At 31.6% G+C, this 26,920-nt stretch overlaps 1 protein-coding gene across 1 annotated transcript; it reads right to left on the reverse strand.

Annotated features, from left to right (window-relative positions):
- Nucleotides 1-5,266: 5,266 nt before the first annotated feature.
- LOC143055432 (uncharacterized) lies at nt 5,267-20,887 on the reverse strand. Its single transcript, XM_076228575.1, has 12 exons — nt 20,787-20,887; nt 20,100-20,147; nt 17,271-17,353; nt 15,506-15,577; nt 14,839-14,971; nt 14,227-14,309; nt 12,511-12,582; nt 11,206-11,350; nt 8,842-8,966; nt 8,130-8,226; nt 6,561-6,725; nt 5,267-5,571 (listed from the first exon to the last, which is right to left on the reverse strand). The coding sequence occupies exons 1-12, from the start codon at nt 20,791-20,793 to the stop codon at nt 5,327-5,329; spliced, it is 1,275 nt and encodes a 424-aa protein (XP_076084690.1). The 5' UTR covers nt 20,794-20,887; the 3' UTR covers nt 5,267-5,326.
- Between the last annotated feature and the right edge of the window lie 6,033 nt (nt 20,888-26,920).

Genomic DNA, 26,920 nt, shown 5'->3' on the forward strand with positions numbered 1-26,920 from the left:
TGTAGTTGTTTTGATCGTAATATAATGTAAAGAAATCTTATAATATCCTGAAGTATCAAACTACAGACGACTAACAAGTTAACTAAACACCACCACTCAGTATCAACTTAAGTTATTATATGATAGCACGGACAACCGATGCTTTCTGATCCTCACTTTGATGGGTGGGTCGTAACATAGTACTTTTAAAATCATAATAATCTAGCAATCTAAATAGTTATAAAAATTTCTCGAGCTTCCTGTTGTATCAATATGAGTAGATATAAAGGTTCTCCGGACAAAAATGTTTAAAATATTATTTAAAAAAAAAAAACTATTTTAACAAATTTTAATTTATATACTAGTATACATGATCATTACATGTCATGTGCTGCAAACGTTTTGCGAGATAAAGCATTTATTTACAGATACCATATTTGGAACCTTTTAAAAAATAAATGGTCAAAGGGTTTAAATGTTATGTTTCTAACGTAGTGTACGCATGATCCGCTAAAACCACGCCGTCCTTAACGTGCATGAAAAATTTGCCACTGTTAACTTATAGCTAAGACCATGTGTACAATCATAAATTTGTTTAGATATTTTTTCATAAAAATCAAACAGATGGGCGACTTCTTGAAAAGGTCTATAGGCAAATTTTATTCCAAAGTCTCAGGGTAGTAGTTGACGAAATACATGTTACCGTTGTCGGCCTTTCCTCATATTCAATAATCATAACTGTGTCAGATTTGTATTTGCTGTGAACATTACATGTGGTGTAACTAGTTTAGAAGGACCTATTTTCCGGAACGAATATTCTGAGTTCACTCATTTTTTGTGGAATATGTCTCTACAATATTCTGATGTGTAATGTTTAGTGGACTAATGTTTGTTTATTCATAGCATGGTGTTTTCTATCTATTTTCTTTACGAATTCTTCGTTTTAATTGTACTCTCCATTTGAATATGCACCCCCTTTTTCTATAACGTGTACAATAAATCTATTTCCATTCCCCAAAGAAATGCGTTTGAAAGATCGCCTAATTCGAAAATTGTGTGCCTTACCTATTTTAGCTTATATACAAGTCGAGACAGTATTGACTTGTTTTCTTTTCGCACGGTAGGTTATACACGCGTTGATATTATTAGTTCCATAGTGTGCTATGTAACGAATTTATCTTACCGACTATCTTAACTTGTGAAATTTAGACTAGTGTCCTATCAAAATAGCAAGTCTTCAATACTGTTAGCATTAAGAAACTACTTCCATTGATCTTACAAAAACAGATACCAACAATAACAACTTGTTAGGTTTAAATGTGTTTTATGAATCTATTTCAATCTTAATCATCACTTTCTTCGTCTGTTGAAACCTTTACGATTTTTTCTCAGTACCTTTTTGTTTTTATAAAGGGACGTAACACCACTACTTACCGTGTATGAAATAGGCCCCGCCTCCCTACTACCTTATAATGAATATTAAGGGACGTAACTCCACTACTAACCGTGTATGAGATAAGCCCCGCCTCCCTTCTAACCTAATATCAAATATACACGGTCTCCATGAGGACGCTTTTAACCAATCACATTCTTAGAAATGTATAGGAGGTAAGATAATCACACATATTTCCCCTCTAGAATTGTATATTCAGATTTTTATACTTATTCATCGCTGACGTCCTTCAACTTCTTTGTAAAAATTCCTATTCTAATTCTAAGTTAAGCTTTAGTTATGAAAAAAAGGTAAACTATGAGGAAAATTCAAAACGAAAAGTCCAAAATCAAATGGCACAATCAAAAGCTCAATCACATCAAACGAATGGAAAATAGCTGTCACAGTCCTATCTTGATACAGGCATTTGCCTATGTAGAAAATGGTGGATTGAACCTGGTTTTATAGCTAGCTAAACGTCTCACTTGTACGATAGTCACATCAAATTCCATTATATTGACAAAGATGCGTGAACAATACAAACAGACATAATTGGTAAAAATGTCCAAATACAGCAGTCAACATTAGGTTATATAGGCGAGTGATATCAAAGCCAAATATACATTTGTAATGCACCTCCCTAACATACGGCTAAATTATATATCAATGGAAAGCTAAGAATGTGTACTTTCCAAATATCCCGGTCGTCAAAAGAAATTATAGTGCATTTTTTTTAAATCGGGGTCAAAGGTCCTGGTTGCAATTTCAATTCTTTGGTTACTTCAGTAGAAACATCGAGTTAAAACAACTGCAAAAACGAAACAATGCTATAGGAATGAAGTATTACTACTGGGGAAAATATTTCTATTATAGTACTAATTAACTTTTTTTCGCTGTAAAATAGTATTACTGTTTAATGTATCTACAAGAGTTATTGATCCATAGATATGGTGCATTTGTAATGCTAAACTTAAATGAAAAGGAGAAAAAGAATGTCTATGTATATATACTATACATTCTGCTAAAGCCATACATTTACGAACCTTGTCAATAGGTATTTCGTACTATTTATTAACTGCCGGGTTTGCGCCATCATTCAAAAGATAATACAGAAATGTTTTTAAAGCAGGCGGCATAATTGCAATTGAATGATCCAGTGAAGTGTCTTGAGATAATGGATACTCATCACATTGGATAACAACTTCACTAATCTGCTTCCGTTAAATAGTAGCAGCTGCATTAAGTATTTGCTCTTCATTGCAAACAGTTTCACAATCACTGCTCAGATCTTTAAATTTTACAGACTGTATGTCACATTTTAAACGGTTAGCCGTCTTTACGGCATGAGACAACCGTATTTATAAAGCTACTATATACAATATTGGACATACCTTGGCCTTGTTGAGGCTGTATGACTATCGACTGACCAAAATTTGTTTTAAGTTTTTGTTGAAGCCGATAGGTAGTGTAGCTTTCTCGGCAATCCTCGGGCAGAAATTGAGTAAATTTCTCAAGCATAGTTGTTAACAAAAATACTTTTTTTGTGTACTGTTAAATCATCTTTAATTGTAGAAACAAATGTAATAAACGCTGTTTCATGTTCAGAATTAATTGCTCTGTACTTTCTGATTTCAAATTTTTTAGCAAATATTTAGCAATGCAAGCTCGGTGGTATAAAGCTTTATCAGTAAAATTCTCGTGAGTTATTTTGTAAATCATATCATTGTCAGAGATGTATGTAGCAACACTCAATACAGCTTGAGTTCTCTCCTCAGAGGATACCCTATGAAGTTGTTTGACTTGCGCAAAGGCTTTACATTTACAAAATATACAAACAGACCAATCAGGTGTAGATCTATTAGCCCTCGTTGATATATGAGTAGAGACTGGCTCAGTGGAATTAGTATTTGTAGTACAAAGACTTTGTCCAGACAAAATAGAAGACGATTAGTTGTGCTTACTAGTGAAAGATTTATAGCAACTCTTGTGATATTTTGTTCTTTCAAATGGGGTGTTTTCAATTTTGTCATACTCATCGACCAGTCTTCTGTATACTTCATCTTTGTGTTTTTCCACTTCGGCGATAAAACTTGATCTTCCTTTCAATGTTGAACTACTTAGCTTCTCTGTAGTAAAAACCTGAAAGACTATGCATCTGTGCCAATCAATGGATAGTTTTTGCTTTTTAGCAGAGGAAGGGTTCATTTTAACTGGACTATGAAAATTCGACATGACACGGAAAATGTTCAACAATTTTCCGATACGATTCCTTATTTAGTAAAGGGTGAATTCGACAGAACTCAAAAAATATGTTTTAATTTAATTAAATCTTAATTTCGGATGATTTTATATTTATTTAAGCAAAACTAAAGTACTGGAACAGTTTTAAATAGAAATAGAACCGTCTAAATATGATTTATTGCACTCTAACAGCACACATAAATACACGGAAATCGACTAACAAATACAGTCAAAACCCGATAACGAAGTAGATGAGGAATTCCGGAAACTATAGTAATTTTACCAACATTTTAAAATGAATAAAATTCAAGATTTTAGGACCTTTTGTAATTAAATCTTGGTCTTGAATGAAAAAATTATAACTGATCAGTAATATAGTTTGTTCTAAAACGGATTGAGTGCAAATACATTTAATATACGTCAAATGGTAGACTTGAAAATGTCAAGATTATGAAAATTTTCTTATAAAATGTCAAACATTTTGAAGGAATGCAAAAGCACGCAGACTTGCAGTTGTAAATATTGTTTTCAATAATTTAATAATCTTATTCACTAAATTACTCTGCCAAAAAGAAGAAATAAGTCCCATTTCCTTTGTTTGAAAAAAATGTCGTAATTTATAAAATTTCAAGTAATTTCCGAAATTAATGTCAATTTCACAAAAACTGCACCGTACGATTTTGTGACGACCGGGCAAAAATCAAAGTTAAATCATTGTTCATGCATTAAAAAAAAATAGCCGTATGTTAGGTGGGTGCATTAAAGTCGTTAACTAGACGTCTTTTTTCAAATATTACACTTGCCTAATAATCTTAATCACTAAAAAACAAACAAATATATAACACAGAAGAACAAAATGGCATACAGACCAAGCTATTGAGCAAAAATTAAAGACAAGAATACACAAATTTACCATAGTACAATAACGCAATGACGGGATATTTGCAATTTTCTTTGCAATTTTTCTTCGCCAAAGACTATAATATTGAAACCAATGTTGTTTATTTTAAAATGAGCAATATTGTGACAAATTTTAATTGAAAACAGCCAAAAGCAAAATAGCAGACGGCAAAAGAATCAAATACACAACTATCATAGTTAATACTATACCAAAAAGGTATCCAAAAATGGTGAATGTGTTTTTTAGTTTTTTATACATAAAAAGTGTTTCAGTTAAATTTTCATTAGTAAAAAACAACATTTCCGTGTGAGTAAATTATATCAAGCATTGTAGGTGTGTATTGTTATTCTGTTGTTTTGAAATGGACTATACATATATATTATTTATTCATGTATGTTTCTGTCCTGGGTGTTCTTGCATTTTTGTATACTGTATTCCTGTCACGTAATGTTGTCATATTAGCGATATTTTTAATATTGTCATATAAGCAGGAAGTTTGGCTAGCCATAAAACCAATCTTTTCTTCTTAAAATGTGATGTACGAAGTCAGGAATATGACAGTTGTTATCAAATAGTCAGTTTCATGTATGTTGGCGTTTGTTTTTGTAGCAGTTCATTATTTCTTTCTTTCCCTCTTATAGTTGATTTGTTTACCTCAGTTTTTGTTTGTGACCAGGATTTGTTTCAGTTAAATCAACTATATTGAACAGCGGTTTATTACTAATGCCTTTATTTTTGTGGCCACTTTCATAGCAAATAAAATTATTTATTATCTAAGTTCGCGTTATCATCATTGTACTCTTTTTTATAGAATTAAAAACTTTCCAATCTTTCCAAAACATAGATCTCTCATATGTTCCGACACCAGCAAGGTAAGGTCCATTTAGATTTGAACTGGTACAATTTTTATACCACCATGCACCCTGAGTATACGCTGCACAATTAAGTGCTGCAGAAGGGTCGTTATCCCTATCCTTTGTACTAAATGTCATTCCAGTCTGGGTTATCAAACTATCACCTAGAATAAAGTTAAACGTCAAATGATAGGATCAAATATCAATAAGTTTTTAGGTGACGACGATCTTACAGAACTTTTAAAATTTTTAAAAAGACTAAGGCTTTTCTACCTCTGGAATGGATAATCTTAGCTGTATTTGGCAAAACTTTAGGATCTTTGGTCCTCGATGCTCTTTAACTTAGTACTTTATTTGGCCTAATGTTTGATTTTGTCAGGTTTTTTTAATATCCATTTTTTTAATTTACCGTGGAGTTTTTGTATTTTTTTTTACGTATTTACATGAGATCACGTAACACAACAATTAACATCGAAACAAAGGATTTAGTGTTTATTACGATCAATTTTAAAGAGAACCATCAAAAGCGCATGAGACCATATATTGTGAATCCAAATGCATAAAACAAGAACAATTCGAAACAACAATATTTTGCAGTGTCAGTACTTCATACTGTATTGTATCTAATGTATAGTCATACACAAAACTTGATCTTACTTGTGATGGATTTCAGTGTGATACATGTACCTTTCAAAATATTTGAAATAAATCATTTTAAAGAAGATCTAGACTTTCCGTCATTTTGAGGTATATTTGGATACCTGATGACCAACAACAATAGAATGTCAAAGGAAGCGGAAGTAATTGATAACGAGAAAACTATCCACAAACCGACCAAAAATGATAATGGTAGCAAGTACATATAATTTTAAGATTTGCACTTTAATTGATCAACAAATCTTTTATTAATTGCATGGGTCTGGAGCAGTTTTCTTGATTTACCTTCATCAAGTACGAGCAATGCAGAATATGTAAAAGCCACTGATGGGTAACAAACGAAACAGTCGAAGACCAAAATTGACATAAAATATCATAATCCGTCAAAGGCTGACTTTGCATTAAGAGCACTATTTAGAAATGTGTTCAAATATTTATGGTTTTGATGCTGTTTTATAATGAAAATATCTTTTTCAAAAACATGTATAAAACAAACCTGCATCACCAGTGTATCCAGATAACGTCAGTTTATATTTTTCTTTCTCGTCACCAATAAGAAACACAGAATAATTTGCATATTTAAAGGTGCCATCGAAATCCTCTAAATAAATTGATAGTTTATGACCGGTAGATGTAGATATTCGATGAATGTAGTCATTTCCTTCAAGAATAAATGCAAACACCATAAAACGTGAAAATGAAAAAAATAATTTAAAGAGAGAGACAATTAAATTTGATTTAATGTTGTCTATCAGCGACTGTGTCCCTCTTTGTGAAATTTATGAAGGGGTGTAATTTGATTGTCAGTATGCCTTATATTCTTATAAAATCAAGAACATGTCCTAAATTGTCATTCAGATTATCTTTATTCCAGTTTTTTTCAATCCGATTCTATTAATATGAAATTTACTTTTTTACTTATAGTTTTATCAATTTGATTATAGTGCGGTGAACAACAACATGTTTCTGTACGAAAATAAAAATGAAAGCGAAAACAAGGTTTCATTATCCTTATTATTTAGGTTCCGTCTATCTCATAGGATAATGTCTCACTACTTGCCAATTTTATCATTTATTAACTGCAGAACTAGTATTAATCGTAAAGTCTTAGGGGGGATATGAAGATTTTTGCTTTAGAAATATGACGGGTGTGAAAAGTATGTCTCTGTTATCTTTCTTCTTAAACTTCAGCAATGATTTTTGTGCTTTGCTCACGTTTCTGATACAGATGTTACTACACTAGAAAGGAAAGTATGAGCCGGTTGGAGGAGTTTGTAATCTAATCAAAGATCTATTTATGTATTTTTGTTGATTCAAAACCAATATTTTTTTTTCAATGAGAAACTATAGAAGCATTCAGTAAAATAAATGAACCGAAAATGTACAATGAAGATAAACGCTAAAATTGCGTATTTCGAACATAGAATAAAGAATACTTTAGATACTGTTTATATAAAAATAACAGAAAATGCAGTGAGATAGCTCTACATAAAAATCATTTATCGAGACCGCAAACAAAAAAGCAACTAATGACCAAACTTTTTACTCAGTAAGGAAGTTATAAATGGCCTTGATATCAAAAATGTGATAAAATTAAACTAGAAAAAATTAAAAGGCTTATCTATTAGTATGTCAGGCTTATCTCGTCAATTACACCTGGAAGTTGAGAATTAATTTAACAGATGATTTGAGCTTTCTCATTGTTATTTTGAACTTTCAATTGCAGAAGGAGTGTACATATTTGATACTTCATACGATATTCAAGATCTTACTTTTCCTTTCATATTTCGATAAATTTGTACAGATTAAAGGAAAGTGAATAAACTTAGGTTCCCTCGTAGTTAAATTGATGTCATTCCTTCAATAGGTTTACGGTTGCCATTATGGTAGTATGAATAAGGCTTCGAACTATTGCTTATAAAGATAAAGCTATATGAATATATATATAACTATCGATCTCTATCATATTCAATTAACAAAAAGGTATTTTAGCTATGATTATAATATACATGTATTACCTTATTTCTATTATATTGTGTAATCGTATTGATATTTAGAAACCTACCCATCCAATATTCTCCTGTCGCAACACCAAATCCCCTTTTGTAAGCATTCCAATCTTGATAAAAATCAAGAAAACCATTGAATCGTTTTTGTATTACCTAAAACATCGAATAAAAATGTAGTGGAAAGGCAACAATTATCCGACAACAAGATCAAATAAACAAGAAAATTTTAAAATTATGAAACGACGGTGAGTAAAAGACAATCAATACATAAAGACAGTTTTTATGTCTCTAAAGTTTTTGCAAAGAAGCGACTCGATATTGAAAGTCTTCTAATCAGATATATATAATATATGACATGTGTCTTAACACGAAAATTACAATTATCTTTTTTTTCAAAGAGGTTATATAGTTGTATCTGTAACAATCTTTGATACAGTAACATATGATGTCCACGTATATTTGTATCATATGTTGTAGTGTAGGAACATTATTGTTCATACAATTTCCGACTATATATTAAAAACGTAATCGTGGGTTTAACGTGATATAGTTAATGATATTTCTTTAGCTGTCAGTACATCTATTAAAATGGGACACTAGCAATTTTAAATTTAAAACTAGCATATTAAATGTACTTCTTTTGCTAAACGCTATGCAAAACATTTAAATAATGTACTGTATTGTATGTTTACGACCTAAGCAAAACAAGGAAGGAGGAATTGCAGAACTGCTCTATATAAATTACTTAAAGGGAATGAAAAATATTACCGTCCACTTCTCATTGTTTGCCATTATGCAATATGCCTTCACTGCATGATATTCATCAGGATATATGGTATAAACACCGGTGTTTGCATTGTTTAAGTCATCGCATTCTCTAGGGCGACCATTTCCTATAAACAAAAATGTAATTTTTTTTCAACAGAATTATTTGAAAAAGATCAAAGGGGGGGGGGGAATCTATGTCATCACGCAGGGTGTCGGCGATTGAAATTGGACCACCATCTTGTCGCTTCAAGGTAAAAATGTTACTTATTATGTCAGTTATATGAGGGTTATGATTATACAAAATAGTCCACCAAAGACTATATAAAGTAGGAAAATAAATGAGCCATCGCTCAATATTATTGGTTATCTCAATTTTGCAAACACTTCGATACCAGTTTTAGGAATTAGGTCAAACATGCAGGATATCGGCAAAATTTTTCATAACAACATCTTGATTATCAAGAACCGCCTACTTTATCAACACATGAAAACGTCCGAATTCTTTATTGTACTCGGGAAAATACTTGTTACTCACAAATATCCGTCATTATGGCCGAAAAACGTCTTATTTTTAAAAAATGGAAAAAAGATGTCGGCAACACTTAAACTTGTGCAGGCGGAAACGATCGCGAATACAACCTGATGTTGACCAGCCGACCAGATCGCCCACTAAACCGCCATCCGTAAAAAAATCAAAACCATGCAAATCCTCATTTGCCATCAAAATAAAAACGCCTGCCAAAAATATTAAGTTTCACCCATTGTCAATTGCTGAAGAAATTTCAACAAAACCGCCAGTAGACTTGAGCAAAGGTCACGATAAAGGACCAACATGGCCATGCATACGATTGTTCAATCCACCATTTTTGTTCTTAAAGTGTCCTGTACCAAGTCAGGAAAATTGCCATTGTTATATAATAGTTCGCTTCTGTGTTTGTTACATTTTAATGTTGTATTTCTGTTGTGTCGTAGTTTTCCCCTTATATTTGATGCGTTTCCCTCAGTCTTAGTTTGTAACCCGGATTTGTTTTTATTTCTCGATTAATGAATTTCGAACAGCAGTATACTACTGTTGCCTTTATTTAACACCCGGTAGATGTAGTGCCAGATGAAATGTCATATATATATATATATAGTATCAAAAAGACTTGGTCCAATAAATGACCCCTTCTAAAACAATTTTTTTTTTCTCAAATATTTTCAAAAATTGATCCTGAAACTGAGTGCATGAAATGGAAGCAAGCAAAGAACACTAATCCTTTTTTTTTTTTTATTGTATCTTCATAATGGTTGATAAAATCAAAGGACAATTACATCAATAATTTATTAGTGTGTTCCCGACATCCTTCGATATTCGATGTGTTGCCGACATCCTTTTTCCATTTTTTAAAAATAAGACGTTTTTCGGCCATAATGACGGATATTTGTGAGTAACAAGTATTTTCCCGAGTACAATAAAGAATTCGGACGTGTTCATGTGTTGATAAAGTAGGCGGTTCTTGATAATCAAGATGTTGTGATGAAAAATTTTGCCGATATCCTGCATGTTTGACCTAATTCCTAAAACTGGTATCGAAGTGTTTGCAAAATTGAGATAACCAATAATATTGAGCGATGGCTCATTTATTTTCCTACTTTATATAGTCTTTGGTGGACTATTTTGTATAATCATAACCCTCATATAACTGACATTATAAGTGAAATTCTTACCTTGAAGCGACAAGATGGTGGTCCAATTTCAATCGCCGACACAAGAAGAAACATTGGACGACCACACAGAACGTACCAGATGTGTTCTGTTGATGTATGAGAAAACAAGAAGAAACATTGGATGACCACACATAACGTACCAGATGTGTTCTGTTGATGAAAAAACAAGAAGAAACATTGGACAACCACACAAAACGTATCAGATGTGTTCTGTTGATGTATGAGAAAACAAGAAGAAACATTGGATGACCACACATAACGTCCCAGATGTGTTCTGTTGATGAGAAAACAAGAAGAAACATTGGACGACCACACAGAACGTACCAGATGTGTTCTGTTGATGTATGAGAAAACAAGAAGAAACATTGGACGACCACACAGAACGTACCAGATGTGTTCTGTTGATGTTTTAAAAAAAACCAAGAAGAAACATTTGATGACCACACATAACGTACCAGATGTGTTTTGTTGATGAGGAAACAAGAAGAAACATTGGGTGACCACACAGAACGTACCAGATGGGTTCTGTTGATGAGAAAACAAGAAGCTAATAAACATACATTTTTTAAAGATGACTACACTGTATGTACCAGATGTTTTCTATTGATGACAAAACAAGAAGAAATTTAAGATTACACGTATCATAGAACTTACCTGATGTGTTCTGTTTTACGGCATCATCACATGCTGCATTCAAATTACAAACATTTGACTTATTGCAACAACCTTTACAAAGCATATGATGGCCTTCTGCTAATCTCTTGCCAAATATCTCATCAGGTCTTTTATTGACACAGAGCTAAATACAAAATATAATAATCTTAATCATTTATTGATACACTGCAGAAAATGACAACTTATTATCTCAAATTGATGTTAAGGATGTTCGCCTGTCATGTTTGGAATTTTTGTCAGATTTTCGGAACCCTCTGGTTTTATCCATTTGAATGCCGTAAAAAAATTTGCCCATTGACCCCCATTTTTCTATTTATAAATCTTTTACTTGTATAATGATAAGCCATCTGTAAAAGTTTTATTAAACTACATTTCTTTTTAATAGTTTTTGAGAACTTAAACTTGCCAATGATAAAGCTATTAAAAGTCAAGAGAGAACATTTTCCCGCCAAAATTTCAATGGCTAATATCTCGAAAACAACCACATTGACCTATATATTTTTGGGGGCTCTTTTGATTCCTTTATTAATCCCCTATCAATATATACAAGTGTTTTGAAAGTAAATTATTTTGAAAATGAGACGCGTACTCCCGTAAGTATTTCAAGTTTTAAGTTGTAAAAATTGTGAAATTGATGTACATGAGACAGGAATTCATTCCCGTTCTTCATATTGACATTTCAATGGCGAGTTCGGAACAGAACTAGTACAGGACCTGAGGATTTTTATTAAAGTATTTGACCAACATGTTAAATAATCTAGCAAAAACGACTGATTTACCAAAAACATGATTGAAAAAAATCTTCAGCTGACAAGATTTCCGTAAGCAATTTGATATTTCATTCTCCTCAATAATCTAATATAGGTACTTTGATCTTTTTGTTACTTGTTTTGTGTTCCGTATCACTCGGATGAGTTAAACAATTGCCACCTTAGTTAAACTGTTTCATCTTTTTTCCAGGTTAGGGTGGTTTGGTGTGCTAACAAACCTATTTAGCCCAGCCACATTCCATATGGACCTGTCCCAAGGCAGGAGATTTAAATTTAGGAGTTGTCTTGTCATATTTGTTTTTATTTTATTTTGTGATAAATTCTTTTTGCATTGTTTACATTTTATTATACCAGTGAATTTTATAGCTAAATATACGGTATAAAATTTGCTCATTATTTAAGGTTTTACGGAAACCTGTATTTGTTTACAGTCGTGCTAGTTAGTCTTGGATGGTTTGTTGTCTCATTGACAATCATAACAAATCTCTATATTTTTAGATAGAACGACTGATACCTCTGGCAGTGTACATCCAAAATCATATTGTTCAACTCCAGATTCAGTAGCATACTTGTGAATGAAGCACACCTGAAAAAATGTTTTCATCATTTAACTTTGATGCATGAAGTTATTTATAATAAGGTTAAAATAATGAATGACAACAAATAATAAGTGTTGGAAAAATCCGGATAGTTTTTTATATATCTTCACACACTGACTGGAGTTTTCTAGTTGACAGTTGTGTATGCAAATATTTTTTTTATGTCGACCTAAATTAAATCCCATTCAGAATTATGCAATATAAATGTTTATAATACGCTAACTGAAACTACTAACACAGCTCACTGAATATTTAAATAAAACAACCTTATGTTTTTCCCCAATGAAATAAACAGGAAAAAAGTCAAAAGGCATAAGTCGTAAGTCTAAACATCAACTTTCGTTCTACGTGATATATGTCTGAAGGTTCATTACATCCCAGCTCCTTTGTTCTAACAGGGATGATCTGAGCCGGATCGTCCCTACCAGATCACCCCAGTTTGAGTTTATTTGTTATGTATGCTCTCCTTTGTTCTGTAACATTTTGGCGGGAATGTCAAATCCACTATAAAACTTATAATCAATTATACGGAAAAGACTATCTATCAAAATTCACGTAGACAAAATCCAGTGTATATACAGGGATTCGAACTCAAGAACTTTAGCATATCATGCCACGACACATACCACTACACCAGGAGGACTGGATACAAACTCACAGTAATTAAAATTACTTAAAGAAAGCAAGATCTTTTTATAAGTGGGGCGAAATGGCAGACCTTAATTCAGTGGGGTTTCAACCTTTTTCGTTATAGGTGAGTTGTCAGAATGATTGTTCAATTTGATTTTTTTTTCAAAAGTGGGGCGATTCAGTAAACAAGAGTAGGGCGAACTTTTTTATAAAGTGGCGATATAGTGTGGGCCGATAAGCAAGTGGGGCGAGTTGACATTGTTTGATATCTACTCATCGTGTTCGGGGTCATAAAGGGTATACATCATATAGTAATATATAAAGTATATTATAATGGTTGTGTGGCGTTCTAAACTAGATTTTATGAATTGTAAATGTTTTTTTCGTCCAATCTAAAAGAGCTGGGATGTAAAATAGTTATCCCATTCGGACTTGGTGTGTCAGTGTTAGATTAACCTCTGGCCTCCGGCCATCGGGGTGATCTTACACTGACACACCGCGTCCTTGTGGGATAACTATTAAGGACATTCCTCACAGTCATATTGCAGTGCAGGTGACCATACATCTAAATATAGCCCTTGGGATTAAATGATGTCAATATGAATTATCGTAGGAGTATTTGTCATGAGGTTAACGACCTTAAACCTTAAATACAACTAAAATAAAAACCCGAACAGATAAGGTCAAATGCAGACCATATCACCTCTTATCTCAAATTGATTTAACTTCCCTACTTTTGGAAGAAAAAAAAAATTCTGGTACATTGTCTTGACGAAGTAAAATTCCAGTATTTAATAGATTCTTAAAAAATTAGGAAGATCTGACTAATTAAGTAGACCAGTATACAAATAATAGTAATAAGAATTAATTGCAATTTGACCCCAGCTTATCTTTTTGTGTTAGAATAAACACGAATCATTCATTATGCATGGTATAATTAATAGTATTTCATAATTATGCTACTATAAATTACAATCAGTATCATGTAAGTAAAATAGTACCTCATTGCTACCACATGTCTCCAAGTGCGTACAGTCATTTATGTTTTGTACTCCAGTGCATGACACACAAGTTCTCCCAGACTCTAAAACAGTATAATGTTAAGTTAGTAACGCAAAGAAAATTGATTTGTGCAAGATTTAACCCCAAAAAATAAATATTTTATTTGGTCCCTTTACTTACATAAAAGGTAAGGAGCATAACACCCAAAATCAACCCAGTAATGGTCCCGAAACTATATTTTGTTTGCCCCCTGATTAAGTTTTTAAATTATTATTTATTGTTTTTTAACAACAAATAAATATTCTCTATTCTTCAGAATGCTTGTTACAATTTGTCTTCATTGTCCAAGCTTCAATAAAGTATCCCTGTGAATTATTTCTGAGTTTCCAGGAAAATACACAGCATATAATAAAATATAAACATATCTTTTTCTTCCAAATTTTTAAATCTTGTTATTCGGGTAACACTTTTTATAAAAACAGTTCTACATTTAATTTTTTTTATAAATGATTAAAAACGCCTATATCCCTTTCAAAACTACCATCCTGTGTATGGGGAGTAGACCATGTTGTCTTTCTTTGCAATAATTTTGCACGTTGGAATAAACATACCAGAACTATTGTGGCTGACAGGAACATCTCCACATTCTGTATTCAGGTTGCACACATTTGTGTTGTTACAACAACCTTGGCATGTCAAATGATGGCCTTCTGTTAATTGTCGCGTCTTTCTTTTTGTACATAGCTTAAAATAATGAAAAGGTACACTACTACATGTATATATTATGATGCTTACATGTAACAAATCAAGTTGTGCACGAATATTATTTGCTGTATAAAGTTATGCAGGTTATTTCTGAGATTCTACAGACTCGTATGATTAAGAGTCTAAGTATTATATGGAGTTCGATATTTTGTTATCTTTTTTTTTACAAATCAACCGTGTACATCTTTCGAAATCAGCTCATCTCAGTCAAACGAATATTAAATTTGTTCCAAATCGTATAACCGGAATATCCAACTTTTAAATTTGACTTTTAAAAATCTTTTACTTTAAGAGTTTCTACCGGAAGTTCTTTCCGAAAATCGCTTTTTTATTTCCAGTTAATAAAAAATTGTCAATTATTTGAAACTTCTTGTTCAAAGGGAGTACATCTCCTCTTTGAGGATTAAGTTGAATACAATCTGAAATAACGCTCATAGAATATATAGGTTAACACAAAAAAACTTGTTAAAATTTATGCGAATCCGATTAATATTGCACTAACGTTGTACCTACCTTGGGAATGGAACATCCTAAATCATACATCTCGGTACCAGACTCTGTATTGTATTTTTCAAAGAAACACACCTATATTTCAATGGAAATAGTTCAAATCACTAATTGATAACACATATGGGTTCCCTGTGGCCTGTATAATGCCACGAACTGCTGTGTCATATATATTATAAAGTGTTCAAGTTTTCTTTAACAAGCGTGGTTTTGTTAACAATACAAATTCACTTTATCAAAGATAAATATTAAGAATATATATGTGTTAAAATTGTAATGATTAGGCTAGTATATAACTCAATAAACCTCGGGGTTGTTAAAAGGTATCAGATCAACAATTACTAAGCTGCCCTACTCTGACACAAAATAGTGCTTTTGATGGCATTGTTTACTTAAACTAATCAACAAATTTGAAACAATGAAACATTTGGTGAAAGAGAAATATATGTAGACCATTTTGAGTAACCATTTATTAGTCTATGAGTTTGAAAATTCAGAAAACCAGGGGTTATTTTTGGAAGACCTGTTTTCCAAAGGTCGGATTTTTCTGATTAGACCTCAAAGACAGGTTAAAAATTGACATGTAGAAAGGTGACACATGTAAAATCCAGGATCTACTTGGTTTCTATGAAATTAAACTTAAATCGTTGTTCTTTTGATTTCATTTTTTCCAACAACTTTAGTTTAAAAAGAAGTAATATTTTAATGTTTTATCTGTGTAGATTGTCTTGAAGCAGACATGTTCATTGTAATGGTGACTCAAGTACAATTACATTAATTTTGTAGTTCGGTGAACCTGGTCTATAAAACATGCTGAAACAATAATGTGTCCATAGTACACGGATGCCCCAAAATTTCAAGTTGATAGGACTTTATCTTCACCAAAAGCTACCTTGACCAAAGACATTAACCTGAAGCAAAAACTTTTACCTTGAGCGGGACAGACGAACAGACGAACAGACGAATAGACGCACATAACATAAAACATAAACGGGGCATGAAAATCAATGGTTATGTTTATTTCTTCTCTTTATTTAAATCATATAAGACCTATCTGGACTTAACATACACGATAACAAACTTTATAGTATATCCCATTGTCTGTATCATTCTGCTTTGCTCTTCAAGTTTTGAAAATGGCAGCTTTGTTACTTCAACCAAATGTACCCTGTGCCTAAATAACTTTCAGCCGGACTTATTACCGAAACTTATTATTCGAAGTCATAATGAACGAACTGATTTAGATTTTTTTTACTAGAACGTATCAAGTCATCATCCGTTTTGCTGGTGAAACAGCAGAAAGACTTGTTTGTATCAAGGATTTGTATAGTAAAAATCCTTGTAAGTATCGAGCAATATACAATGTACATAGTTACATACTATAAATCGATTATCAGAATTATTATTTTTGATCAATATTATCTGCTCGACACGATATCAAAGCGTTTGAACTCATTACTTTGGGCTCAATCGACACACAGCTTTATATAGTAACTCAAGGCTGTTGTTTACACTATCGCTTTCTGGCCTTTGTTAGTTAATTTTAGTTCATTTATATGTTTTAAAGTTTATTTATGTCCATTTTCACTGAACTAGTACACATTATTATTTAGGGGACAGCTGAGACCCACCTCCGGGTGCGGAATTTTCACGCTGCATAGAAATCCCATTGCTGGCTTTAGGCTTTTATTTGCTCTTTTGTCTGGTTGGTGTCTCTTTGGCATATTCCCAATTTCCATTCTCAATTTTAAGCTTTATAATTGGTACATACCTCATCATTGCGACAGTTCTCTAAGTGTGTACATTGATTTATACTTTGTACGCCACTACAGGACAAACACACTGTACCGGAATCTAAGAAATATATAAAGGGAATTAAACACAGAAATGATTACATTGTCATATCTTTGCATTTGTTCTTATATATATATTTACAGTCTAAATGCATGGGCTGTAAATAAGAGTGTAACAATAAGCAATCTTATATCAATCTAAAAATGATTGACAGCCCTTAAGACATTCGAAATTCCTACGGATTTAAGAAAAATTTTTGTATTCCCTTATCACACACTTATCAATTCGGGTAACTTAAACACATCTTAATCTTGTTTTTATTTTAGTAAGAATTCTTAGCATCAACTTAAGCATTTACGGGCGTAACACATTTAAATACAAGTGTTGTTCTACCCACCCCTAAACTCTTTTTTTTCTTTTTTATATATCTATTCTTGATTTTTTGACAAATGGACAAATCATCAAGAACTATCGGCCCCCTGCCCTGATTTTTTCAGTCAAATTTGGGTAAAATTCAATCTTTAATCGTTTAATTTGCACTATTTGTTTGTTTTATATCACCATTATAATTCATAGTACAAATACCTGAGACTGATACTCCCCAAAAGAAACCCTTTAAGACACTAAAATATTAAGGAAATAATTGTTTTAATGTATATTTTTATCAACTGTCTTATGTATAATAGTGAATCTCTGATTCCCCCCCCCCCCTCCCCAAAGGTACAAGATACTATCTTATGTAAATATTGATCCTCTTATTTCCCCAATATTTTAAAACTCTACCCTATACCTTACATATACTAAACCTCAAATTTCACCCAAAACTAAGAAAATTATCTCATATATATGGTAGTGGCAATAAGTGAAATTGGGCATTAAGCTTAAATCCTAGGCAAGTAGCTAACGCCTAGGCATTAAGTTATTGCCGGAAAATTTCAGGTATTAGACTTATTTCCTGAAATCTGATGATGATTATTCATCTTATTGCCGATCATAATTATTCGGCAATAACTAAACTGTGGAATTTATGCATATTTGGTGATTTATTCTTGATATAAAGTAGTTTCCTAATTATATTTCTAATATTACATGTATAAATAAACATTCATTTGACAGATCTTTAAATTTAGTAATTTTAGCAGTTAAAAACAGAATTAACTCGTACTTTTTCATGTTTTTGTAGTATTACAAAATATTAAAAAGATGTAAAAAAGATATTGTATCCAATTAAAAAAGGGGGGGCAGATTCTATATAAATCAAGATATGATTTTTTGCTCACACCATTTTCCACTTTTGTTATTTGATATTAAGTAATTTTTCTTTATTAACAGTTCTACAACTTGTGATAAAAAAATGATTTTAACACAAATTTTTCATATTTCTAAATTATTATTTAATGCGTTTTAATACAAATAACATATATTATTAGTGATTGTATTTCCGGTCTCTTGTGGACAGTTGTCTCATTGGCAATCAAACCACATACTCTTTTTTATATTTAGGATGAAACTGGGTCCTGTAGTTTTGCATCGGTAAAAATAGATTTTTTTTTCTATTGCTCATATTCAAACGTATATTAAGGGTGTACTTAGGTGAGGTTAGGTAAAAATTAAGAAATTAAGAAATTTAAATTGATGCTTTAAGCTGGTAGAGTATCAATTAAGGATACAGATAAGCTAAAAATATTGACAGGTCATGGACCTCCTTTTCAAGATATTTGAGATTTATAATATGGCGGGAAAAGGCTGACTCGGACCTTTACCTTATATTTGTATAGGTATTATTTGGGTCTCAAAATAAAAAAAAGTAAATCAAGAATCTTCTAAAATTTTGGTAAACGACCTTTCATGATCTATTAATTCTTATATAAAAAATAAATGGGTGTTATGGGGCAAAATATTTTACATTGTATTGTATGGAAAACACCAAGGAGTCCGAACATTTAACACACATTTCAAAACCTCACCTAAGTACATCCTTAAATGCAGTAATAAAATAAAATAGTTAAAGTACTCATGACAAGATTTGCCTTTCAACTTTTTAGTATAAAACCGTAACACTTCGAATTCAGCTCCCCCAAAGCATATAATGATTTTACCGATCATATATTTAATTTTAACTATTTACAGTTAGTTTGTCCAATTCTAATATAAAACGTAATTAAATTTTTTGACTTATGTTTTGTTTCAAGGAGTCAAATGTACAATTATAATATCAAAATTATTTATTACAACTTATTATTATTTTCTAATAATTAATCAGTTTTTAGATTAAAATTGTTGATTTAAATTGATACACTATTTCAATTTTTTAATTTGCTATTTTCTTTAACTTCATTACTTCGGACAGTGGTTATGACATCCTAGCTAAGATAATACTCAGATAGCTTCTATGTGTATGCTGAGACGTTGTAAGTCGGTCCTAACTTTATCATAATTTCTGTCCTAAGAATATCTTAAAGGACCGATCTTAGGACAGTTTCGATAAACAGTCTACAGTTCTCATAATGTATTTACGTAACAAATATATTTTTATAAATATCAATAAATGTCTTTTATTTACTCTCATATATATTTTAGGCATTAAGCTTAATGCCTGCACACATATTATGCATACTCTTCACGGATAGTATTTATGAGAACTTTTTCTAGTTTCGTTGCTTTAATTGTGGTCAAATTATTCTTCATTTCTCTTCGACTTGTAGTTTTCATTAGCTTTTCAGATCTTTTCTTATCCCATTTTAAAGACCGGACACGAATAATAAAACAATGTACGTATTTGTTAGTTATGTTAAAAAAATCTTACATGTGCTTCTGAAACCAGCTACCAAAATAAACAGCAAAAGTGTGAAGCCTACAAAATATAAGATAACAATATTGATTATAGATACCATTTAGATGGATACGAAACGTCAAATATTGATTAGCTATAAAATCATTTGATCAAGTTATGAGATACTTCTGGGTCTCATTTGAAAAAAAGGTGCGTTTATAAACAGATTTTCCAAACCGTATCTAATTTATATTTTTACAGCGAATCTTGTTTAATATATTGAAATGAGAAGTGAATCTAAATCTCAAAGTACAAATAACCATGGTAACGGAAATGATTTGAATTTCAAAATAAAATTGCTGTTATTTGAAAAAATATGTGATGGAGCCGATTTTTTTTTTATCATAACTTTAGAAAAAAAAATTCTTTCAACTCCAGAAACATTGACAATAATTATGAAATCAATTTTCATAATGGTACGCCTTGATATTGCGTTGGCTCAATGAAGGCAATGTAAATTAACATTTCACATAGTGACGTATCTATATCTACAACTTGTGCTGATTAATCACCGACATATTCCTAATCAAGATGGCACGATCTTTCTCAATATTTCAGTATCAATCAAATAGAAACTCGCATTGCTTACACAAGGTTTTGAATTATAATTATGCATTTTCATTTAATTCTAGGATATAATATAGAAATGATAAATCTTACTGTTCATTTTAATTATAGTATACTTCAAATCTTAGTCAGCTCAGTGAAATCAGCATGTGTTTAAAATTCACTTATTCACGTAACTATGGCTTATCTGTTAAGATTAAAACCAAATTATTTTTTCAATATTTCTTCCTATTTTTGCGTTAAACGCAAACCTTTACGTTACCTTTGCGTTAAAACGCAAACATGTGCGAAATAACACAGACCTTTGCGTTTTAACGCAAATATTTGCAAAATAACGCAAACCTATAATAACGCAGACATTTACAAAATAACTCTAACTTTTGCGAGATAACGCAGACAGTTGTTTTATCTTATTTCTTATTTAAGATTTGAAGGAAGCAGCAGTTTTAAATGGAGGAGACTGCATACATTAAAATTGAACACCTCGCCCCATCCCCTTTGTACTCAGTGCAAAATAAAATGCTTGAATATTTAGAACATGCTACTGCCTAATAAAGAGTAGGATAATATATATGAAGATGTGGTTAGAATGTCAATCAACAACTCTCAATCCAAGTCACAATTTCTAAAAGTGAACCATCATAAGTCAAAGTACGGTCTTCAACACGTAGCATTGGCTCACACCGAACAGCAAGCTATAAAGACCTCACAAATTATATTCATGATACTACATGTATATTACAAAGACAATTGAAGTTTTATCAGTTTTTTACTTATATTTCTGAAACTTAAGCAAAAGTATAACTGTTGCATTATTTCATGCATCAATTGTAAATAAAAATATCAGGCGAGCGACACAGGCTCCTTGGAGCCTCTAGTTATTACTTCATACTATTCATCAAAGTTTTAGAATAGTGAAGTTCAGCGCCCAGATCCCACCAATAACAATATACTTTATTTGGAAACACTCAGACATATATTTACATGTGCAACAAGAGGCAAAATACATAGTCATTATTACGGTTACTACAAAACAATATATATATGTTAACATATAATCATATAACGGTTACAATATTATAAGGTTTATGACCCCTTCTGTAGCCATTTTTGTACGAATTTTTCAAACATCAATTGTATCAAAACTACAGATAGAATGAATAATTGAGACAGGCCATTTTGTACATATACCAGGGGGAAACTTGATGCAAAGCATTATTATTTACTGTTTCGTTGCATTTAATAGAAAAAGAGTAGTTTGTGGCAAATAAACCAAGATTTTTATAGAAAATCCGCAGCCTTTAATCCAGAGATTTTTGTTATAAAATTTGAAACATAGATTACTCACTTGCTTTTCTATGATGTGCTAATGTTCATTTTTTACAAAAAGTTCTAACCAACCTGTAAATTCCAAAATACCTCGTGCAGAGTCATTAAAGTCGATAACTACATTAATAAACTTGTTTTAAGGAAACCAATGCTAGCACTGCATGCAATAATCCTATATCTATCAGTCATCAAACTGCCAAATATGATAGTACAAGGATAAAGGCTGTGGATTTTCTATAAAATTTCAATATGTTTAGCATTGAATCAACAGAAGAGTACATAATCCTTAACTAATTTCTTAATAAACAATGATAAATTTTTAAGAACTTTGATATTGCAAAATGAAAGCAGTGCCTTCATTTTCTCAACACATGGATAAATGCGGTAATATTCTGAAATATATTTTTTTCTGATATTTTTAAGAAGATCAGATTGGCACTCAAATAAGTAGTGATACTCATTTCCAATTGACAAGGAGCAGAGATGACACTGTCTTTCATCTCTAGGAATTCCATTCCATCATCCTGTTTCGATTGGTATTTTTAGGTTACAGCATCGCAGCTTAGTTATATTTTTACGATCTGTAGATGAGAGTCTTAATAAATATTTTTCTAAGCCAAAGTCAATTTTGAAAACACCATAATATTCTCCTCTCGATGAGTTATTGATTTGAGAGGCCATTGTTGGATGAATTCGTCTGATAATTTTTGCTTTATACTCGTTTTTAACTGGATTGGATCTATTTTTAATTACATATCCCATATATAGCTAAAGCCTGTATTGTCAAATATGGATTTAACATGTTCAATCCATTTAAACTTATGCAATCCGGATTCGTTCAACTTGGACATTGTATGATATATAATTGAAGAAAGTTTATGATTATTGCAAACAATTCGGTTCCAAAAATTAACAATTCTAATTTTGATTATAATATCGATCGGACATCGACCAAGTTCACACCATAAATCATAAAGTTTGGAGTGCTTGTTCTAACCCCAAGAATATTTCTACAAAACTGCAGGTGTATCTTTTCTAAATTATAAGTGTTTTCAAAATCCCACACATCACAGCCGTAGATGAGAACTGGCTGTACAAGGGCATCAAAAAGGTCTTAGTTGTAAATCTAATGGTAAAGAGATATTTCGCAATTTCCTGTAAAGGCCAAATAGAGCCTTAGTCGCATGGTTAGCTGCAATTTGTTTCGTCTTTACGAATGAGCCATTGTAATTAAAAGTGACACCAAGGTATGTATAGGAATCTTGGTTTTCTAATTCTTCGCCAAAAAGTTTGAAAACCGGTTGTATTCTGGTTTTCCTTTTGGAAATACAGACCGGAAAGTGTGGTTTACCTAATTCTCACCAAATTGAAAGCGCTTTACTGCATGGAATCACTGTTACACATAGGGAAGGGAAATAGTTTTAAAAGAATATAAAAACTCAAACCTGATAATACAGCTATTGCCAAATATAAATATACTTCAAAGTAAGCTCTCTTTATTGATAAATCATATACTTTAATGATGCACAAAGCATTCTTAATTTGTGTATAACTGCACTTCAAATATTCCTTTATTCCTATGCCTATTTATTATAAAGATTTGGGCTTGTATTTATGGTTCTTTTTTCTACTAGTGAACCACAACCGAAATTTATGACAGACGAACATATCCAAAACTTAATGAATAATTGAAATCAAGATATTTGCGTTATAACCCAACAGTTTGCGTTATTTCGCAAAGGTTGACGTTATAACACCAACATAGGAAGAAATATTAAAAAAAGGTTGCCTGGCGCTAATAAGCTTCCGTATAATATATCTTGCAAATGTATAAATTTTACTTAATTTCAATACGAAAATAAAACTAAATACATAATTTGCAATTTAATGACATATTTCTATGCTCAACTACACCCATTCTCTTTCCTACATTGTTATCCAGGGGAGGGGTACCTTATTTAAATAAAATTTAGAATGGAAATGGAGAACAACCCGGCCAATTAAAGAGCGGAAAACAGCGGAATACCACCAATGGTTCTTCAATACAGCGCAGGCGTGCTTCAGCTGGCCCCTAAACAATCTCCAATACATGTATGTTGTGTACAAGTTATCATTTTGTACAAATTATAATTTGTACAAAAATATTGTACAAATTATAATTTGTATTTTGACTTTGTACAAATTGTAATTTGTACAAAAAGTGCTTGTACAAATTACAATTTGTACAAAAATGGACAAAAATTCACTTATAACTTGTACAATTATTTATCATATGGATTTTGGTGAAAAAAGCATCGATACACATTATTGAAATGCTATTAAATGACCACACAGTACACCTAAGTTACAAAATCAAACATTAGTTCTTTATCATTCGTTTGAGCAGTTGATCTAGTGATTTATGGAATCAGGTATTACAAACCATCTTTTGACTCTCAAATCGATGACGACCTGTTTTACTGGCATTTTAACTGCTTCACATAGCGAACGTTGAAGCTCAAGAACCGTTGCTGTGAATAAACATATGTATTTCACTGCTTCAGTTGGACTTTTAGACAAATAAATATCCAAGAAAGAAAGCGAGATTAAACACCCCATTTGGTTAAGGAATATGACTATGCTAAAGTCCGGAATATGTCAGTTGTTTTTTTGCCGTTTTTTTATCAATGTTTTTTTTTCAACAAGGATCTTTGTTTTATAAATATCAAACTTAACGGAAATCAGTTGAGACAATCTAAGCTGAAAAAAACAACATTAAACGTATGCAGAACAGACAGACAGACTTTGATTTTATAGTTGGTGTAGTATTATAAAATCATCAGACCCAATGGCATTGAACCATCAATCTTTTCACAAACAAAAGTGAAGCTGAATAAGTCATATAAATCCAATCTTTTGATGTACCAATTACAAATATAAACTATAACTTGTTTAAAGAAAGATTTGATTGTTTTCATTGACTTTTTGAAATAACGAATAAGTGGCAACATATCTTTTGAGATCCTTTTCACGATCATCAAAATGCTATACACGATCTTTCTCGATACAAAATATCAAATTTTACAACTATAAACGTTTTGCAAACTTTCTAAATAAAACAAAAATCCTCAAAATAACGATAAGAACTAATCAAGCAGTACTATTGAATGATCTCCTTTTTTTTTAAGAAAAAGTAGTTTATGTATTAATTTTTTTTATAAAAATCCTATTTGTTTACTTTTTTTCTCTCAAAAATTTCGAAGATCAATCTGCCTTTTGTAGTTGTGAAAAAACGGTGTATTTTGTTTATTAAGTTTAGTGTGTGGTCAGTTAATTAAAATTCTATCGTGTAAATCAATGCATTTTTCACCAAAATTCATATTTATAACTGTTGTACAAGTTATAAGTGAATTTTGGTCAAATTTTGTACAAATTGTAATTTGTACAGGCACGTTTTGTACAAATTATAATTTGTACAAAGTCAAAATACAAATTATAATTTGTACAATATTTTTGTACAAATTATGATTTGTACAAAATGATAACTTGTACACAACATATATATAAATGAACTGAAATCAAAAATTGTTCAAAGACTATCATAGGCCAGAGGCTCCTGACTTGGGACATGCGCAAAAATGTTGCGGGATTAAACCTGTTTTTTGAGATCTCAAGCCGCCCCTTGTACCTCTAGCCCAATGTTCTTATTGTAAGAGCTTAATTTTATCTGCAGTTTGAATTCATACAATTTTGACACACGCATGTTATTTTACTGGTTAGATTTTAACCGGGAAACTTCAAACATCCTATTTTGAAACGGTCTCTAAATCACATTTTTCTTTTAAAATTATCTAAATATATTACTTTTTTCAGAGATATTATATGACAAAGGAGGGACAGATTTTCTATAAACTTAAATTAATAACTTTTATATGAGTCCTAAATGGTCTTTGTATGAATTTTTGTTCGAATGTTCTATTGCATTGAACTTTGACAAAGGTCAATCTTAAGTTTGTGAATCATAAAATTGAGAAAGGAAATGGTGAATATGTCAAAGCGACAACCACCCGACCATAGAGCAAACAACAGCCGAAGGCAACCAATGGGTCTTCAATGTAGCGAGAATTCCCGCACCCGTAGGTGTCCTTCAGCTGGCCCCTAAAATATGCATAATAGTACAGTGATAATGGACGTCATACTAAACTCCGAATTATACACAAGAAACTAAAATTTAAAATCATACAAGACTAACAAAGGCCAGAGGCTCCTGACTTGGGACAGGCGCAAAATTGCGGCGGGGTTAAACATGTTTATGAGATCTCAACCCTCCCCCTATACCTCTAGCCAATGTAGAAAAGTAAAAGAATAACAATACGCACATTAAAATTCAGTTCAAGAGAAGTCCGAGTCTGATGTCAAAAGATATAACAAAAGAAAATAAATAAAATGACAATAATACATAAATAACAACAGACTACTAGCAGTTAACTGACATGCCAGCTCCAGACCTCAATTAAACTGATTGAAAGACTATGTCTTCATCATATGAATATCAGGTACAATCCCTCCCGTTAGGGGTTTAGTATCATACTATCATAAAATATATGAGAAGAACATAACCCGTGTCATGCCAACAACTGTTTTTTTAGAAGTAAATGTGTTTAGTTCCGATGCAAAGACCCTATCAGTGAATCAATGTTAAAGCCAAAATATGCAATCTTTAATGACCTGACAACAGTATCGTAACTATATCCCCTTTTAATAAGTCTATTTAAAGGTTTTGTTAGTTTCTGAGGAGAATACTGACATTTTTGTGCTTTATAAAGAATATTTCCATAAAATTTTGGATATTTCAAAATTCTCCCTTTACCTTACTTAACTAACAATCATCAGTCAGTTAACATACTTTTATAATGAAA

This window comes from Mytilus galloprovincialis, chromosome 12, assembly GCF_965363235.1.
Source record: "Mytilus galloprovincialis chromosome 12, xbMytGall1.hap1.1, whole genome shotgun sequence".
In the NCBI taxonomy this organism is placed as follows: domain Eukaryota; kingdom Metazoa; phylum Mollusca; class Bivalvia; order Mytilida; family Mytilidae; genus Mytilus; species Mytilus galloprovincialis.

Bases quoted from the DNA above. Each gene is read 5' to 3' on its own strand.
- LOC143055432 (XM_076228575.1), bottom strand. The intron at 17,354-20,099 runs GTAAGATTTTTT...TATATTTCTTAG, and splicing joins AGCTGGTTTCAGAAGCACAT to ATTCCGGTACAGTGTGTTTG. The intron at 11,351-12,510 runs GTATCAGTCGTT...TTTTGTATTTAG, and splicing joins TTGGATGTACACTGCCAGAG to CTCTGTGTCAATAAAAGACC.